General features: G+C 49.2%; 1 protein-coding gene across 5 annotated transcripts in view; it reads left to right on the forward strand.

The window, feature by feature from the left end:
* Positions 1-19,033, forward strand: part of CPNE2 (copine 2) — a 162,839-nt gene that overhangs the window by 100,121 nt on the left and 43,685 nt on the right. For all 5 annotated transcript variants that reach the window (XM_075940373.2, XM_075940372.2, XM_006121032.5 and 2 more), the window contains 5 exons: positions 649-747; positions 7,353-7,439; positions 8,411-8,470; positions 12,398-12,531; positions 14,997-15,051. In XM_075940373.2, the coding sequence (XP_075796488.1) occupies positions 649-747; positions 7,353-7,439; positions 8,411-8,470; positions 12,398-12,531; positions 14,997-15,051 (435 nt within the window). The remainder of the gene's footprint in view (positions 1-648; positions 748-7,352; positions 7,440-8,410; positions 8,471-12,397; positions 12,532-14,996; positions 15,052-19,033) is intronic.

Raw genomic sequence — 19,033 nt, forward strand, 5'->3', positions numbered from 1 at the left:
TATAAACATGGGTGGGGAGAAGCTTTTAGAACAATCTGAAACTGAACAGTTGGAAATTACTAGTGTGGACCGGTGTCAGTGCACTGGTTGCTGTTGGTGGTTTAATAACCATTGAACTCTGCTCTGAGTAAGCTGGATCACATGCTGATGGGGAAAGCACTGTCTAGCCTGCACCAGCGCTCCTTCTACTCCTGCTGCTGGTAGGAAATCTCTAGTAATAGGCCCAGCCCAGTGCTGAATTGTAATGAAAGAGGTTCTGGGGCACAAGCAGTTCGGTGTCAGAGCTCAAGACATGCCTAGCCAAGAGGTGCCGGGGCGCAGCCCTGGCAGGCACCGGCACAAATTAAGCACTGATCCCTGCCCCAGAGGAGGGGGCCTCCAGAGTCAGTCTCTGGAGGCCCATCCATGCCCTGGTGGCCACGGCAGGGTTGTTGCTGCTGGGATCCGAGGAGCTAGGCTCTGCCTTCCTTGGCTGACTAAAAGCTGTTGTGACCCAGGGCCTTCAGGAGGTGCTGTCGGTGGGGGGAGGAAGCAAAAGGGGGACAGATCTGAAGGTTCGAGTAACACATAAATGTGACTCGTCTAACCACAAGTAAGCCCAGTGCCTGTGCCGTGCATGAGAACGACCACTTCCCTCCTCTCCCCCAGGTCATGTGCTACGATTACGACAGTGACGGTGGGCACGACTTCATTGGGGAGTTTGAGACCTCTGTGGCCAAGATGTGTGAAGCTCAAGATGCCTTTCCGGTAAGTGCTGAAACACCGCCGGGTTTTAGAACGGTGGCGTGGGGAGGAGCAGCCCGCTGTCTCCTTGGCTAAGGGTTTCAAAAGCGGCTCTTCCCATGAGTGGCTTCATGCTTTAAAACAACGTTAAAGCCCTCAGCCCTCTGAAAATCAGGCCCCTCTCCAGTGTCTGAAGTTGGGCACCCACAGCCACTAGCCCTTTCTGCAGATTTTTGCCGCCTCCTTTGCTAACAGTCTCCTGTCCTTGTTTCTCAGCCTGTTGTGCTGGAAGTGCTCTGTGGCTGACCCGGCTCTCTGCTGCACGGGCTGTGTTTTGTGTCATCCCAGAAGGGGTGATGCTACTCCCATGTCATACTGCAGCTGTGGTGCAACATGATGCTGCAATGTTTCTCTAGCCCGACTGAGATTTTAGGGGCTTCTTTTAGATATGGAATTGTCCTGGGGGGAAAAAAATTGGGACTCCATAAAATAGTTGCAGAGTCAAGTAAGTTCATACAACGGACTCCCATTGCTGCCAGTGGGGTCTGGGTTACTATTATTTATTTGTATTGCATTTAACCCAGAGCAGGCCTTATTGTGGGCAGTCGCTATGCACATTGGGGACATGCACACCTCCAGCTCCAGGCAACATAGCATGCTAATTCTGAGTTAACACACTACAAATAGAAGGGTAGCCCTGGCAGTAGGAGTCACCCTGAGTGAGTAGCTGGGCCACCGGCTGCCTGCGCCTTCATGGCTAGGCTGCTATTCAGTCAGAATTAGCCTGGCTATGGTGCCTGAGCTGGAAAATGCACCTCTAGAGCCAGTGCCCATGCTCACGCAGGGAGAGACAGTGCTCGCCCCAAAGAACTCACTGTTTAAATAGACAAGACAGGGTGGGAGAAGGGAAGAATGATCCTATACGAGGAGCGCAGATGGACAGTGACCTGCCCAAAAAGTCTGTCAGAGCTAGAAATTGAGCCTATTTCCCCTGAATCCCAACTCATTGCAGTAGCTGCAAAGCCCACTTGCCCTTTAGTAACCTTAATGCTAAACACTTCCCTGAGTGCCAGCCCCCTTCCAAGTCCTGTGCAGGCCTTAATTAGCCCCCTGCAAATGCCTCTGCGAGTGGGTGAGCAGAAGTCCCTGTTTTACAGATGGGGAAACTGAGGCATTGAAGTATACTGACTTGTGCGGCCTCAATGAAGCTCAACAGAGAAGTGGAACTCTGGCCATGATCTCACATGCATGAAATTGGGTGGTGCAGTGAGCTGCCCTTGCATCTTGCGTGTTCCAGTTGGATTGCTCTGTCAGCCTTTCCTCATTTGGATTCTCTTGGGGGATTTTAGAGATGTCTGATTCTCATTTCATTTTGCACTTGTTTGAATATAACTGAAAATGCCACTTGTACTGTAAACGGCTGACTCTGAATCCGAGTGGAGATTGTAATTCATGAACAACCTAACACCCAGCCAGTGTCCATCTCCTTTGACAGCTGGACTTGAATGCACAGAGTAGCACAAGCCCAGACTTCTTGGCTGTATTGTGTGCTCTTGCTGCCAAGTCCTCAGTGGGCTAATGCCCGTCATTTTGTCCCTCTTTGAACCAGTAGGGAATATCCTGAAAGGACTGGAAAGAACGTATGCTTGGCCCATCCTCTTGCATCTGCGCTGAATCCTGGAAAGTGTGTTTGCTACATCTGAGGCTGTGTCTAGACTACATGCCTCTGTCGTCAGAGGCATGTAGATTAGACACATAGGCAAAGGGAAATGAAGCCGCAATTTAAATGATCGCGGCTTCATTTACATTTACATGGCTGCCGCGCTGAGCCGAAAAACAGCTGATCAGCTGTTTGTCCGCTCAGCGCGCTAGTCTGGACACTCCCCTGCCGACATCAAAGCCCTTTGTCGGCAGCCCCGTTATTCCGCGTGGGATGAGGTTTACCGGGGCTGCCGACAAAGGGCTTTGATGTCGGCAGGGGAACGTCCAGACTAGCGCACGAGCCGACAAACAGCTGATCAGCTGTTTGTCGGCTCAGCGCGGCAGCCATGTAAATGTAAATGAAGCCGCTATCATTTAAATCGTGGCTTCATTTGCCTTTGCCTATGTGTCTAATCTACATGCCTCTGATGACAGAGGCATGTAGTCTAGACACACCCTAAGTGTGTGGCTTAAGGAAAGCGCACGCCCCAGTCCACTACAGCAGTGCTGCAAGATAACAAGATTGAGAGACGCTTTTAAGCAAAGGGTGGAAATACCAAACAGGCACCTCTGTTTTGTTTGGGTCTGTTACCAAAGTGCGCTTTCAGAGGCAGCCACTAACGTAGGGCAGTCTCCTGGCATGTGGAAAGTGTGTTTGTCTGTACAAAGCCTCTGGAAGACTGCCCTTGTGGCTGGAGTGGAAGGGTCGTGTTACCCAGCTGGGGCAGACATACACACACTAGCTCTGTTTGAGCAATTGCACTAACATCAGCATCATGGCATGAGCTACCCTCCTGACTACAGCTCCCTCCCTTCTCCTGGGAGTATATTTGGGCAGCTAACTCACACCACCACTTTTGCCACTGTGGCTACGCTGCTATTTCGAGGTGCTACTTCAAGCAGAGCTAGCTTGTGTACCCAGTCTGGGAATTCTGCATCCCAGCGGCTGGGTAGCCTCACCCGAAGTCTGCTCACTGCAGTGCATAAGAGATCAGCTTGGTTCTAACCATCTCCCGAATGCTACGGAGTCTTCTGTAGCTAAATGTCCCAGCCTGTGCTCCATCCTCTGGCCACGGTCTCTCCACAACCAACGCAGCTTGGAGGGTTTATTTCTCATTAAAATAACTGGAAACTATTCAGTTAGTCATTTCCTGTCCTGGGATTTCATTCTGGTGCTTGACCTACAAGATTCCTGGCATACTTGGCCAAATATACTTTTATTTACAAAAGCTGTGAGAGCTACAGTGCTTCAGGCAGCTCAGTTTTGATCCAGTTTGCACTGAGCCGAGGTCTGATTGACTGTCTGGAATGGTACCTGCTGATCTTATGGATCCTCACTGACCTAGTCATGCCACTTTCCTCAGTCTTGCTCTTAGCCCTTCTCCCTGAGCAGGAGTTACTTGAGCTCCTGCCTGTGCCAGCAGTCCCCCATACTGTGCAGTTTGACGTGCCCCTGGTAGTTGTTGGCTCTGAGGTGCTGTTTGTAGAGATAAGGTGATACTGCAGAGAAGAAGGATATTCTTGTGGTTAAAGTTGGGTCTCAGGAGATCTGATCTCTCCTGAAGCAGGTAGAACTTGAACTTACCACCTTGTGATCTGCAGGTTGATCTGATAGCCTAGCCTAGCCTCTAGGCCACTGGAAGCTGCACTGCCTGGTCTTTAGGTAGTCCCTTATCCTACCTTCCTAATGCAGGTGCCAGCTCCTCTGCCACAGACCCCCTGTGAGAGCTTGGGCAAGTCATTTAACCTCTCTGTCGCCAAACCCCGTCTGTACAATGCGGATAATAGCACTCTTATACCGTAGACACAGTTAGATTCAGGACAGTCTTTTACTTATGAGAATATCCACCGCTTCGGAGAATGACATTCTGATCTTGGCGAGAGCCTCTAGGTTTGTGCGGCCCATCAGGGTGCTATGCATGGTTTTGTTTACCATTGCTCACATGCAGGGTTGCCAATTCCACTGCTTTCCATACTCATAGGGGGGTTTTGTATAGTTTTTTGTGTTGTGTTGTCAAATGAAAAATGGCCTTGCTCAGCAGACAGTGAGTTAGTGGTTTAGGCAATTCAGTGATTACAGTGGCTCTGGTATAATTAGAGATCGGTACTTGTACATCACATGGCCGTGCTGGCTTCCCACTGTATTCTGTGAAGAGTTCCAGCTTCAGCAACAATAATCTCTCCCTTCCGCTCTGTTAACTGCCATGTTGGGCACCTTTCCTTTGTAAGCGCCTCTGGCCTGGGCTGAGTTACTTGTGTTCCATGAACCTGCTTTACTTGGCAAATTCCAACCTGAGAACGAACCCCTAAGCAAGCCCAGGGGAGGCTATACCCAGTCTGGTTGCCTGCAGCATGATGCCATTTAACATAGAGAGCACATCTGCATGCTGTTTGCATCCAGAACCCTGCAGCTAGGGACAGGAAATGCAGAGCACTAATAAAAGCTGACCAGCAGTGTTGCTAACCAGAACCCTGCTGCTCTGCGTGTAACTCTGCCTGCAGTTCTGGCCCTGGGTCTGGGGAAGGAAGGTGAAGAAACTAAAGGACAGAAAAAATGAGGCAAGGCTGGAATTCAAGACATTGGAAGCCGAGGGAGCTAAAGGGATGTAAGCGGGGGAAGAGAGGAGATGATTGGCCCTTCAAAGCAACAGGCTCTCCGATGAAAGGGAATTATTCCGCCTCCAGAGAGAGCAGAGATGAGGAGCCAGTGAGTCGACACTGAGGAAGGAAATGACTGTGTCAGTCAGTAGAGCCACGTTCTAAACAGTGAGACCCCTGGGCACTTTCACAGAATCTCTAGAGAAGGGGGTGAGGCACCATTTTGGCTGCGACAGAAGCTCAGGTTAGCTGAGGTGGCAGGATCTCCCCCAAAGACAGGCAGTCTCATTCCGAGACAGGTGGCCATGTCTGACCCTGGGTCTGATTCTGTGACCTGACTGTGTGTTAACTCTAGTCAGGGGGTTGGCTTGGCAGTTGAATTGTGTGGGCTGCTAGAGAAAGGGAGCCATGGATGGGCAACGGTGGTTCACCAAGAGAGCGTATGGCTTTGCATGCCCACGGGCCACTGAACATTCTCTCTATGGGCCTTCCTGGGAGCTGAGAAGTCGTTCTGGGAACTCCTGGGTATGTAGCACCATGACCCTCTTTGGCTTTGCCATCACACGGAGACTTGGTGTGGCCACCGAGCCTGTCACGCACTGATACTCAGACTGGATGAGACCCCAGCCACTAACAATTCTCATGACAACCGTGTCTGTAGAGTCCTGCCTGGGGAAAGGGTGGGAGGGGAGCTCAACCTCTGGGTTTTTTATTCTCCTTTACATACTGTTTTGGCTTTTCAAAACCTGCAGCACTGGCATTAGCACAGCACTCCGCTTAACAAACAGTAGTTGAATGTAAAGCAAGTGAACCTTGAGTAGTAGGGAGATAGTGTTACCTCAGTGTATGGCCATTACTGGAAAACTGCATCCACATGTCCTCGCTTCCCAAAAAAAGCTGTGGAAATTGGGAATATATTTCAGAAAAGAGCTACAAGGCTGATTTGTGGTCTGGGAAACTTGCCTCACAGTGTAGCTCAATCTATTTAATGTATCCAAGAAAAGGTACATCTACACTGTAACACTATTTCGAAATTACGAGCGCTATTCCGAAACTTAGTTCATGTCTACCCAGCAGGCAGTTATTGCGAAATAGTGTCAAAACACTGGCAAGCTGGACAACTTCTTACTTGGACTCCTGTAACTTTCATTGTACAAGGAATAAGGGAAGTCGGAGGAAGAGCGCTCTATTTCAAAATAAGTGCAGTAGAGATGCTCCCTATTTCGAAATAAGCTGTTTCAAAATAAGATACCCAATTGTCGTAGCTCAGTTTGCGTGGCTTATTTCGAGTTAAGCCGCGCAGTGTAGATGCACCCAAAAGGTTCAAAGTGACTTAATCACACACTACACATACCTGCATGACGAAGAGATTCCTGTTTGAAGGCAGCTACTTAGACAAAAAAAACGATAACCAGACTCTGGGGTTGAAGGCTGAGGCAATGCAAAATCACACAAATTTTAAGTGAGGGTGACCAACCATTAGAACCCTGAAGGAAAAGCTGGGAGGCGGGAGTCTCTCCCTATCCAGCTGCTGCTGAAAAATCGCTGCTGGATTGAATAGGTTTCTGAAGAACAAATGGGTTCTATTGCAATGGAACAGGTTGTTAAAGTCCCAAAGAAGGCTGCCCCGTTTCCCCACCTGCAATGGCTTCCTCTCAGGCCACGTTGGGGACAGAAATTAGGGGGCACCTCTGAAAATCAGGCCAAAGGTGTTTCCAGGTGGATACTCAAAAACTGGAGGTCACCCAAATGGGCCTCAGCTTCTGTGCCCCATTTCCCGTCACTGTCAAATGGTTAGAGACCTACAGATCTGCAGATATTTGCTTTATATCTGCGGGTATGGATGCAGAGGTGGAGCCAGATACAATTTTTTTTATCTAGAACCTTGCACATTTGGAGATATCTGCTTTATATCCACAGATATCCATCCACCTTTGTGGATGTGCATGCAGGTGTCTATGACTCATTTTTGCAGATATGGATGTGGATGCAAATTTTGTATCCACGCAGGGCTCTACAAATGGTGAAAATCTATAAGGTTCATTCCTGTCTAGAGGGGTAAAACATTTATTGTTTTAAAGATGAAAATTATTAAAATGAAGAATAATTTGGTATTAACTATTAATTATTGTGAGCTGGTTTTGGTTGTTGCGGCAACTGGCTTTCACTGGCAGACTTTGCTGTTGGCTGAGAAGTTCTTAGGTAACCAATCAGCTAGCATGTCTGTAAATTCCAGACTGCCGCGGTAGCTATTCTAGGCTGAATGGGATGGCCAGCCCTTATTGGAACTTTGCTTTCACACTGTGTGTTGTGCATCTTGTTCATTACAGCTAGAATTAGATTGCATTAACCCCAAAAAACAAAAGAAGAAAAAGAATTACAAGAACTCTGGCATCATCCTTGTGAAATCCTGCAAAGTAAGTGCAAAGCTTTTTGAAAAGCAAAGATCCCTGTCTGTTGGGGGGAGGGGGGAAGTCCCTATTGAAGATGAGTGCAGGTGCAGAATCCCACTAGAAAATACAGGAAGGGATCTACTGATGCAAATTTGCTAGTAAGGTGATGCTCCCTGACTCTCCCAGCAATAGTAAATGGTGGAGATACATTGTGTGCAATACTCAATCATGGTGCTACAGTAGAATTAGGCAGAGCATGGATTATCAGAGGTTGCTGTGGAGCAAGACAGCATGAATAGACATGTTTATGCTTCCTCCTCTGGCATTTCCCATGGTTTTCGCGCCTGGTGGCAAGCTGCAATGGTCCACCCCCTGCTTTCTCTTGGTAATCTTCCTGAGAAGGAGCAGAGCTCTCTGTTCTGTTTAACAACTGTCTAAAATGGTTGGCATCCACACAAAAGCAGGTGGGGAAGAAGCTGGTAAGAAGGGCAGTGTGGAGTTGGGAGTTGTACAGTTTCTGGGTTGGCTCTGACCTGGTGTCGGATGCAAGGATGTGCGCAGTACCCCATGGTGCCGTAAATAAAACGTCCTACTCTCCCAGCAATCCTTACGATCTGAACCGGGATAGAGCCATAATTTCATGTCTCGTTTTTAGCTCGGGAGGTGCCCAGGACAATCCTACTGTGTCAGCCAAGATGCCAGTCAGCGCCCGTGATGTAGACATGAAAGGTCCCTTGAGAAATCCAGATGTTTCTCCACTTTTGCTTCTTCACGGGAGTAAAGCATTGCAGAGCTCAGAGACCAAAATGTTAGCTTCTCTGACAATTTTTAAAAAATGCTGTAAGCCTCCTCGAATATTTTAAGTAGCGAGGCGGGGTAAAAATATTTTAAATAAATAAAAATAAATACATTACATGACTCCTTTTCTTAAGCCTTCCAGGATTTTGTCAGAGGTGCTGAAATGCAGTTTTCAAAGTCTTTCCTCTTTCTTTCAGATAACCAGAGATTACTCCTTCCTGGACTACATCCTTGGGGGCTGCCAGTTAATGTTTACTGTAAGTTTTTGTTGCTTTTTGGCCATCAACTGTAACACATTAAAAATTTAATTAGTAGGGAGCTCTGCGTTGGCTCTGTGCATTAACAAGCATTGGGCCAATGTTTTAAAAGCCCATTACTTAGCCATGGAGATGGGCCTGGCTAGCTTTCCTATTGCAGCCTAGATTGTTTGTCTTTATAGTAGCTACGAGCCTTTGTCTTCATTCTGCATCGTTAGGCTTTGTCGAGGACTTTAACCGCCATCAGAGCTACGTGGATGTGTTGGTACTGACAGAAACCCCTAGTGGAAACACAACTTACCCTCGTGCATTGTGATTTTTTTTTTTTTTGTTCTTGCCAATGCAACTTCTTGCAATTTCTAACAACTGCAAGCTGCATCAGGATAGCGACTGGTTTGCCCAGTGAAACCTCATCAGGAGCTGGGTTTGGATTCACATCCTTTCAGTGCTGACTTAGGTCAACAGTTACCCAAGCATTTCTGTTCATGTGTCCATGTTGAAGTTTTTCTGGAGACCCAACCATTTCAAGTCTCTCAAAGTCTGCCTGCTGCCTGGAATTTCTCCAGTTCACACCTCTTAGGTTCGTAAGTAAGTGGGTGTGTGACTGATGCTCTCAGCTGTTTATCAGTCAGTATGCCTCACAGTTGTCCTCCAAGGTCCAAGACCCCAGCCTCTTCCCAATACAGTCATAAGAACAGCCATACGGGGTCAGACCAAAGGTCCATCTAGTCCAGTATCCTGTCTGCTGACAGTGGCCAATACCAGATGCCCCAGAGGGAATATTAAATGCTGGAGTAGTCTCTTTTTTTTTTTTTCTTGCTTCCTCTGCAAGAGTGCAAGAGGTGCCGCACCTCCTCACTCTGTTTCATTTTGGGCCTGCATGTTTGGATGAGCTGAGCTACCTTTTGTTTGGCTCAATTTCTAGTTGGGCTGTTAACTTTCTGATATGTGACCAATCTTTATTGAAGCCCCAGGCAAAAGTCCTGTAGTTCTGGTTTGCACAATTTGAAACCCAGACAGAAATTAGAATACATGTGATCTTTGTCATGTGTGCATTTCCAGATACTCCACTATGCTACCTACTGATTTAGGTGGGAGCAGAGATAATTTTCTTTTTCCGCTAGAGCCAGGGAGCAGTTTTCAAGATCAATGAAAATCAAACTTCCCCTAGAACCTTCACTCAAAACTACCAAGCCTGTGTTTGGGGGCTTGAAAAAGTACCATTAATCTCTCCATTATTTTTCACATTGGCAACTGCCTCTGCACATCCTTGGTTCTGGCTAAAAGCAGATGTCTTGTAAAATATGATAAACAATTGTGTTCTTGGAGCCTTGTGTGCCTGAAGATGAACCAGGAAGCCTTGGAAAGCTTACGTGGAAGAGAGCTGTTTTGGGAGAGAGTTCCAGAAAACTCCTGCAGGCCAGAAAAATTCAGAGATGTCTCCAAGTTCTTTGATGCTTTATTCTAACCCAGCTGAAGCTTTAGATCCCTTTCTGCGACTCTCAGTCACTGATTGGATCTATAGTAATTTTGCCTAGAAAAGCTGATCTGATTTTGAATGAAATCCGCTCATTCGGAATGTTGCTGATGTACTCTTTGCACATAACGGGTGTTTCCATTTGCATTTTTAGCCCCTCCTGTTTGATCCAGTTTACCTGTGATGTGTCTGGAGCAACTTGAGGAAATGACAGCCCTTGAGTTTAACCGCTTAATAAAATGGATGTTTTTTTCTCCAGCCCTTTAATTTCTGAAAATTCCTTTTTTTAGTACAGTGTCTAGAGATCTGTGTGTGCATGCAGCATGTCAATTTTTATTTGTTGTCTAAAAAGACATAGGAGGCTGGGGGTGGGGTATGAATGGGGGGGGGGGTGTTGAGGAAGCGTTACCATAGAAACAGAAATGAATGCAAGAGCTTTTTATATGCAGCTCAACTGTTGTGTTAAGGTCTTAGAGCGACAGAGTGAACAAAAGGGAAAATGGCTAAGTTTGTTGGTACCACCAAACTCTTGTGTACATTAGCATGAAAAGCTGAAATCCACCCCATAGTTTAACGATCTAGTGGTAATTGGCCAGCTTCGTTTGGTTTTTTTCAAAGGGAGTATTTCTTTGATTAGTGGTTCAGACAGGGAGGCTCGTTCTTCACGTATTACGTGGCAGGCATGGAATACCAGCAGCACCTCTGGATGCTGACTTGCGGAGCCGCTGCAGAGAGGGAACCCAGAATTTTGAAAAGTTGCCTGTCAACAAAGGCCTGTTACCACCCTGAAGATCATGTGGTGTCAACGGAGGCCACAAATAACTGAAAGAGGAGGCTGGTGCTGAAAAGGGGCAGGAAATGGGGTTCCAAAAATGGCACTTCCTAGCCCATCCAGTTGCTTTACATTTAAGAGATTTACAACTTAAAACAAAACGCTCCTCAGCTGTTACCCACTTGGTTCCCATTCATCTTCCACGAGTGATGCTGCAGGCATTGATGGAGTTTGTCTGTACAGACACACTCGAGACGTGAGAGAAGTCAGAGCCAGGAGACACAAGTTTCCTTCCTTTGTCCTAGTGCAGGCATGTCCAAAGTCCGGCCCGTGGGCCAATTGCGGCCTGTGTTCCGATTTAATACGGCCCCCGCTTCCTCCCTCTCTCCTGGCTCCCCGGCGCTCTTTTGAACTGGCGCGCCCAGCACGCCGCTTACGGCCGCGCCGCCGCCGCCCATGGCCTCCGCGGTCATAGAGCCTAGAGCATGGAACCTTTTGTTTCCCTTTGCGTTTCTTTGTCCAAAGCGTTGTTGCATCTGACTTACGGATCAGCAAACCATTCTGGATAAAATCGGAGCTGGCCAGGCCCCAGCTAACAGATTAGCTTAACGCTGCTGTGCTTATCTGTGCATCCTTCCTTTCCCTTGTTTGCCTCCTGAACCAAAACACTGGAGTAATAAGAGGCAGTTCCCACAGTTCCCTCTGCTAGTAACCTTGCTGGGCAGCATTTCTATCCTATCAGGGACCTGGAAGTACTGGTGCTAGGTGACACCTCCAAAGAAAAGATAAGGAAAACTGAACTTTCCTGAGCCAGGCTGATCCCTGGTGTAAATTGGCATAAGTGGATTGAGGTGCCACTTGTGCCATCACTTACATTACCTCTGGATTTGGCCCAGTTGTGCGAGGTTTGCTAGGCCACCAGTGGGATTTCTCCTCTTTCTCTGAACAGGAAGCGTTAGTTTCAGCTCTGGGAGAACACCACTGAATTTGGCTCATGGAGTTTCTTCCTGGGCTGAGCACTTGGGAGCAGACAAGGTAGAAAACACTGAGGAACACTTCTGGCATCTCCATCTTTCTAGGTCAGGCTGTATATAGGGAGCACAGAGGAACATGGGGAGCTCAATCCAAAGATTCTAAGAAGTGGTCACTGACTTGAGATGCTTTATTTTTTGGTACCCGACTTAATCAGCTGTATCTTTGCCCTGATTTTTTCCCCAGATTATCTGGATTATCTTATTTTGGCCTGATTTTTTTCCACAGTATCTGAGAGCCTGAAATGAAAATTATCTTCAGCAAGCACCACTGGTGCATGGCACCTCTGGGAATTAGTCTCACGGTCTTCAAAATTGGACATCCAAAAATGACTGATACCCCCAAAACAATGGCCCCTTTTGAAAAATGTAGACCCACTCAGAGTATATACAACCTAGACTGAATAGACTCTGGTTTTAATCAACAAAGCTTTGTGGAAAGCCAGTTCAAAAGAATCGCACTTCTAGAAACTTTCAGAAATTTTGCTTGTGCGGTTCTTTGTGTTGTCCAAATGACTTTGCTGATCCCACGTGAAAATGAAGTAAATATTCATCATGGGCGAAGGGGACAGCAGTGAAGCTCTCTGTCTGGTCCATAGACCAGTTAGCTGGGTTTATAAGGTCTGTGCTTCTATCTTCTTATTCAGGTTGGAATTGACTTCACAGCATCCAATGGGAATCCGCGAGACCCCTCCTCGTTGCACTATATCAATCCCATGGGAACAAACGAATATTTGTCAGCTATTTGGGCTGTTGGACAGATCATTCAGGACTATGACTCGTAAGTACTGCCTCTTCCATTTGGATCACAGGTGCCTGGCCTAGCATGGTCTGTCTATTAGAGTACGTCTAGACTACGTGGCTCCGTCGACGGAGCCATGTAGATTTGTTTGTTCGGCAAAGGGAAATGAAGCCGAGATTTAAATAATCACGGCTTCATTTAAATTTAAATGGCTGCCCCGCTCTGCCGATCGGCTGTTTGTCGGCAGAACGGGGCAGTCTGGACGCTCCCCTGCCGACATGAAAGCCCTTTATCGACCTCCCCAGTAAACCTCATCCTACCAGGCATAACGGGGAGGTCGATAAAGGGCTTTCAGGTCGGCTCAGCGCGGCAGCCATTTAAATTTAAATTCATTTCCCTCTGCCGATCAGCCTAATCTACATGGCTCCATCGAGGGAGCCATGTAGTCTAGACACAGCCTTAGAGTGGGGCACTTCACCCTGCACTTTGCTTGCCATGAGACCTTGGGCTAGTCATTTCCCTGCTCTGTGCCTTAGGTTCCCCATCTGCAAAATGGGGTTTGACCCACTTAGATGATGCTCTTTGAGATCTGAGGATGCAAATGGATGAAAATTCTAATAAATACAGAAGAGAATCTCTTTTCTTCTTTCAAGGAGAGGGAATTCAAGCCTAAATGGGGTGTCAAAAATAATCCCATATGCCCTCACAGTCTCAAAGATCAAGCATTAGCCCACTGCAGGGTAAGTCTACCCTGCACACTCAGCCTGGTGCTGTGGGACTGGGACTTGTGGGCTGTGTGTGTCTAAGCCCATGCTTGAGTGTTATACCAACGTTGTCCCTCCTGGAGCACTGTTAAGGAGCCACTAGTGAGCACCGGCAAAGTCAGGGTGACCAGGTCTCCGGTTTTGGACTGGAACACTCAGTCGATAAGGGAACATGGTAGCTCTGGTCAGCACTTCCTGCTAGCCTCCCCCTGGCTCTCGGGAAACAGCTGGCATGTTCCCCCTCTGACTCCTACATGTAGGGGCAACCAGGTGATGCTGCAGGCTGCTCCCCCCAAGCACCACCCACACAGCTCCCATTGGCTGGGTCCTCCATCCAATGGAAGCTGTGGAGGTGGGGCCTGTGAACAGAGCAGTGCACAGAGCTGCCTGTCTGCACCTCCACATAGGATCTGGAGTCACGGGGGGACATGCTGCTGCTTCCAGGAGCTGCTTGAGATAAGTCCCACCCTGACCCTGACCTAGGGCCCTTCCCCAGCCTTGATATCCCTCCTGCCCTCCAAGCCCCTCATCCTGAATCCTCAGCCCACCTGCACTCCAACCCACTGGCTCAGCCGGGAGCCCCCTTCTGCACCTCGAGCCACTCTTCTCTGGCCCCACCCCAGAACACACATCACCAGCCCAGAGCCCATACCTCCGCCCACACCCCAACCCACTGCCTCAGCCAGGAGCACCCTCCCATACCCAAATCCCTACGCTCGGAGCCTCCTATTGCACCCCAAGCCCTGCACCCCTCCCCACTGCCTCTGCCTGAAATCCCCCGCTGCACGCTGAATGCCTCCTTTCTGGCCCCAGCTCAGAGCCTACACCCCAGCCCTCTGAGCCTCTGCTAGCGAAAAGGAGCCAGGGAGGGAGCGTGGGGAGTGGTAGCGACAGGAAGAGGGGCCGGAGTGAGAGCAGGACCTCAGAGGGGGTGGGGGGCATGGGAAGGGCCTCAAAGAAGGGGCAGAGCACAAGTTCTGTGCAGGTAGAAAGTTGTCAGCTCTAGGCAGAGTCTACACGGGCCAGTGAGCAGTGTATGAGCGCACTTCATAACTCACCTCCGCTTAGCACGCATTGCTGCTCCACGTAGACAAACCCTTAAGCGTGGGGGCTGCTTGTTGAAAAGCAGATGCCCTCCGCCCAGTATCTTTTACCACAAAGAGCTGCGCAAACACATGCCCATGTCCCTTGACTAAACCTGTGGTGTGCTCCTATAGGGTAGCATTCAATTAATAATCAACCACAGGCATGTCAGCGCTCTAACACTGGATGCACTATTGATGCCTGACCCTGGGAGATGTGCTGCCAGCTCTCATGTCTACAGTAGGGACCTTTGCACTAGCTGGTGCTTTTCTTAAAGCCCAAACTCCAGCAGTTCTGAAGTGCGCTGAGAATCTCAGCTATGACTTGAGAGAAGCAATTTCTAGCTCTGGTGACGACAGAGCAAAGCTTAGAACGTGACCCTTAGAAGGGCGAAAAGCCCAAAGGCTAATAAAGGCTCCATGCCGCGTGGCCTAAGCTTCATGAGATGGTACAAAGATAATCTCGTGATTTGGGGTATGCTTAGGAATGACTGTGGGAAGGTGCCACAGATCTGCAGCTCCCACTGTGTTTAGTGACCACTGCCAGTGCTGACCCCCTTCCAGAATCATAAGCCCTTCCACAAGTGAAGAAGTGTTATTTTGCGTTTGGGGAGCGGACGCAAACTCAGTGACGTTTTCTGGGTGTTTGTTTTTTAAGAGACAAAATGTTTCCTGCTCTGGGATTTGGTGCCCAGTTACCGCCAGACTGGAAGGTAAAGTACGCTGCTTGCCTGTGTGTTCTGCATGTTCAGAATGTGTGCACCCACTTGCCGCACTCGAGCAAGAATACAGCTGCCTGTGGCTTCCTGCGGGTTTGGAGCACAATGGCTGCCTGTTGCATCTGCAAGAGCTTTTTATGCACAGAGTGGGTTGGGGGGATGGGCTGGAAGGGCTCTGGTTGTCAGGCTTTGGAGAATGAAACATGACTGTGTGTGTGGCGGGGGGGAGGGAAGCTGGCAGCCGATTTCTCCCTCCCTTTCAAGCTGGCATTAAAGAAGCAGCAGCAGCATTGGCATTAATTGGCATAGTCAGCCACTGAGTCACCCCTGGGAGGAAGCAGGAATGATTCCGGGAAAGTGGCAGGGCCCACTTGAGAAGCATGTCAGACAGCCACAGGGGGGAAAACAAAGGGGGCTGGAAACTGAATGTTCGTTGTGCAGCATTTTACACTCACGCTATGTCTACAAAGCAGTGTTCTTTCGGAGTAACTGACGTGATTACAAAATAACATCATCTGCGTCTATACTACAAGCGGTTACTTCGACATAGTGTTGAAATAATGTCGAGCTGGAGGACTTCTTTCTCCAACCCCTGTAACCTTCATTTCACAAAGAGTAAGGGAAGTCGGAGGAAGAGTGCTCTTTCTTGGACTTTCTACTGTGTAGACAGCGCCAAAAGCCGAAATAAGCTATTTCGACTTACACTATGCAATTAATGTAGCTCAAGTTTCGTAGCTTATTTTGGCTTTAGTCCTGCTGTGTAGACATGCCCTTTGTATGTGGACACGGATACAGAAAGATAGTCATCAGTTTAAAATCCTTAAACCGGTAGGACTTTATCTTTTTCAGTCTGAGTTCTCAGGAGTGCTTAAAGCCAGTCACTTCCGGTGCTGGCCGTTGGCAAATCTCCGGAAAGCCATGTTAATCTTGGTTGGGAATAGGCACTCAGATGGTTAAAGCAGATGTGGTTCTGCAAGTGCATGTTCCAAAAAAATCTCCTCCCCTTGCATATAGTGTGGTGCGCAGAGCATCCTTACAAACCCGCACTCATTTCTGTTTCTACAGCAAACACCCATTTCTGTTTATTGTTGTAACATGCTGCAAAGACTTTGGACCAGCTGGCATAATTAACATCCCAAAGGTTTCACACTCATGGCTTGTGGGCCTGCAGTATTGGCTTCTGTGCACTGACAGAAACACGCCTTCTATCCAGATTGCTTTTGGCTGGGTTCTAGACCTAAGTGGACTGCCGTGGGTTGAGGGATGGCACAGTGCACTCAGACTTCAGAGCCTGGCCTTGTTCAATGGGCAGTGGTTTATTGGTAACCCTGTTGCGCCTTTCGAAGGCCTTTACAGTAGGAGATTTCAGTATGTATCTCTCCTCCCACAATGGACTTATTTCTCCAGCCCTGCAAATGTGCATGGTGCTTCAGGCAGGAAAATGTGAATCCTGCCATTAAAAAAGCAGTCTTAGGCCAGGCCTGCATTAGGGAACAATGCTGAACTAAAGATACCCAACTCCAGCTACGTGAATAATGTAGCTGGAGTCGATGTACCTTAGTTTGCGTTATGGCGGCGTCCCCATTGCTGGGGGGTTGATGGCAGAAACTCCCCTGTCAACTCCCCTTACTCTTCACACTCCGGTGGTGTCCAGGAGTCCACAGGAGCGTGATCAGCAGTCGATTTAGCGGGTCTTTACTAGAGTTGTGAACGGGTAACCAGTTAATCCTACCGGGTACTGGTTAACCGGTGCTTGGGAGCAGCCCCCACGCGCAGCCAGCTGTGGGTGAAGGGCTGCCCCTGCCAGGAGCTCTGGGGCCAGGGCCAGGACTTACTCGGTTAACTGGTTAAATGTTGGGTTGACCTAACGTTTAACCGGTTAACTGGGATTTTTTTCATCCCTAGTAGACTCACTAAATCATCCTCCGGGAGATTGGTCCCTGCAGTGTGGCTCTTCTGGTAAGTGCAGACAAGGACTAAGGCCCCGATCCCATGAGTTGCTGGGTGCCTCTGGGGACACCAGTAAGAGCTGAGGGTGCCCAGCAGCTCAGGCTGGGCTGGCTCTGTAGGTGGCGTGAGGCCGGGATGTTTTAAGTGGTTACGTAGGAAAAGGATGTGGCCTGAATCTGCCGTGGGACGGGGGATTCTGATGGTAACGTGGTTTCCACACACGACTTCAGCGGCATGTCTAAGGGAGATGTTATGAAGATGAGAAACATTTCAGCTTGTCTCCCGTCTAGAGCTGGTCCCAGCAGCGCGCTCTCTCCCTCGAGGGTGGACTGCTATTGCCCGCTAATGAACCCTCCTCTCTCGGAAGTGTTCTGCTTCCGAATGCCGGGGGCAGCCCAGCAGTCCCCACTGTGGCATGTCAAGTGAGTAGGACACGCCACCATCCCCAGCACTCTGTGTACCGCCAGTGCGACACTCCCACTTCTGGACACGGTACAGGCCGGTGCCTTGGAGTCCTTCCCGATCCCTCCTTCCCTGAAGCAGCAAAACATCAGGGCAGTGTGAAAGCTGTCCACAGCAAGCTTTGCTGTTTGCAGTATCAGGAGCAGTGGAAGCCCCCCAAAAGTGTGAAGGGGGGCACCAGAACCTGAACTGTAGCCTTACCCCAGCCCCCGAGGCCTCTCCCTAGCACCAGCCTTTCCCTCAACCTCTGCCCTGACGCTGCCTCTTTCCCGGAGGTCCCACTCTCTCCTGTCTGCTCCCCTCCCAAGTGGGTACACGTAGTCCTCCCACTTCGAAAAGTGATGGGGCCATGGCCCCCTGGCTCCCTGTTCGGCTGCCCCTGTTGCAGCCCCTGTTGCAACCTGCCTTCGCTAGGAATACTGACCTTTACCTGAGCTGATACCTACATGGGAGTTTTTTCATTTGCTGTTAGGATCGCTCTCTTTGAAAACTATCACTTGGAGAGCTTCTGGACTTCTACCCTCAGTGTTGATTTGATGGTGCTTTACAAATAGGTAGAAAAGAGAGCTTCTGCCCCATGGCCCGCTCCCACCAACTGTGACTCCTCCACTGGCTGCCAGGGAAGTCGGGAGGCCTGCGTGCTGGAGTACGGTTCGTAGGACCACAAAGGCCTTGTGGCAAGAGCACCAGACTGGGACTTAGCAGAAGAATAGGGTCTGTTTCTGACTCTGCCACTGTTGTGCAATGTGTCCTTGAGCAAGTCCTATAACCCTGCCTCTATCTCTGTTTCCCTCCTATATGTGTCTGTTAGAAACTCTTTAGGGAAAGAGGGGTCTCTTACTATGTGTATGCACAGCACCTAATGCAACAGCATACCAGACTAAGGGCCCTAATTAAGCCACAGTGTTACCGGAGATGGTCCTAGAGACAGGAGCTGGGAGGACTGGGGACAAAGGTTTCAGCCAGCAGGCCCTGTGCTTACTTTGCCTAGCGACGTGCATGCCCGTAGGGGCTTGCAAAAGGGTATTTTATACTGTCGCTTTGAGTGTCTGTTGACTGAAAAAGAGCTTTCATTTGCAAAATGAAATGTTGCTGCTACTCTGCTCTGCGGTTGACACACCAGGAGTTGAACGGAGACCTCAAAGCATAGGTGCAGCAGCTTGAGGAAAGGACGCAGGCTGTGTAGCAGGGGGCTGTGCCAGGCTCCTATCTGGAGGGCCATGCGCTAACAGCTCAGCCATGAATTGCACCTTTCCCCTCTACATTGAAGACTGCCCAGCTCTAAGGGCTGACAGGTTAATTCTACCTTCTCTTCCGAGTGTCAGTGAGGGGCAGGTCTGGACACGTGTCCACTAGGAACTGGGCCGAGACCATGAACTCATTTGCAGAGCTTTGTCTGCACTGCAGTTAAACACCCGTGGCTGGCCTGTGCCAGCTGACTCAGGTTTGTGGTGTCCAGTTGTGGTGAATTTCTCTGGGCTTAGGCTGGGGCCTAGACTGTAGGACCGTGTCAGGTAAGAGGGTCCCATAGCTTGGGTGCAGCCTTAACATCGACACGGCAGTT

The sequence above is a fragment of the Pelodiscus sinensis genome, chromosome 12, assembly GCF_052426305.1.
Source record: "Pelodiscus sinensis isolate ZL-2025 chromosome 12, ASM5242630v1, whole genome shotgun sequence".
Lineage (NCBI taxonomy): Eukaryota > Metazoa > Chordata > Testudines > Trionychidae > Pelodiscus > Pelodiscus sinensis.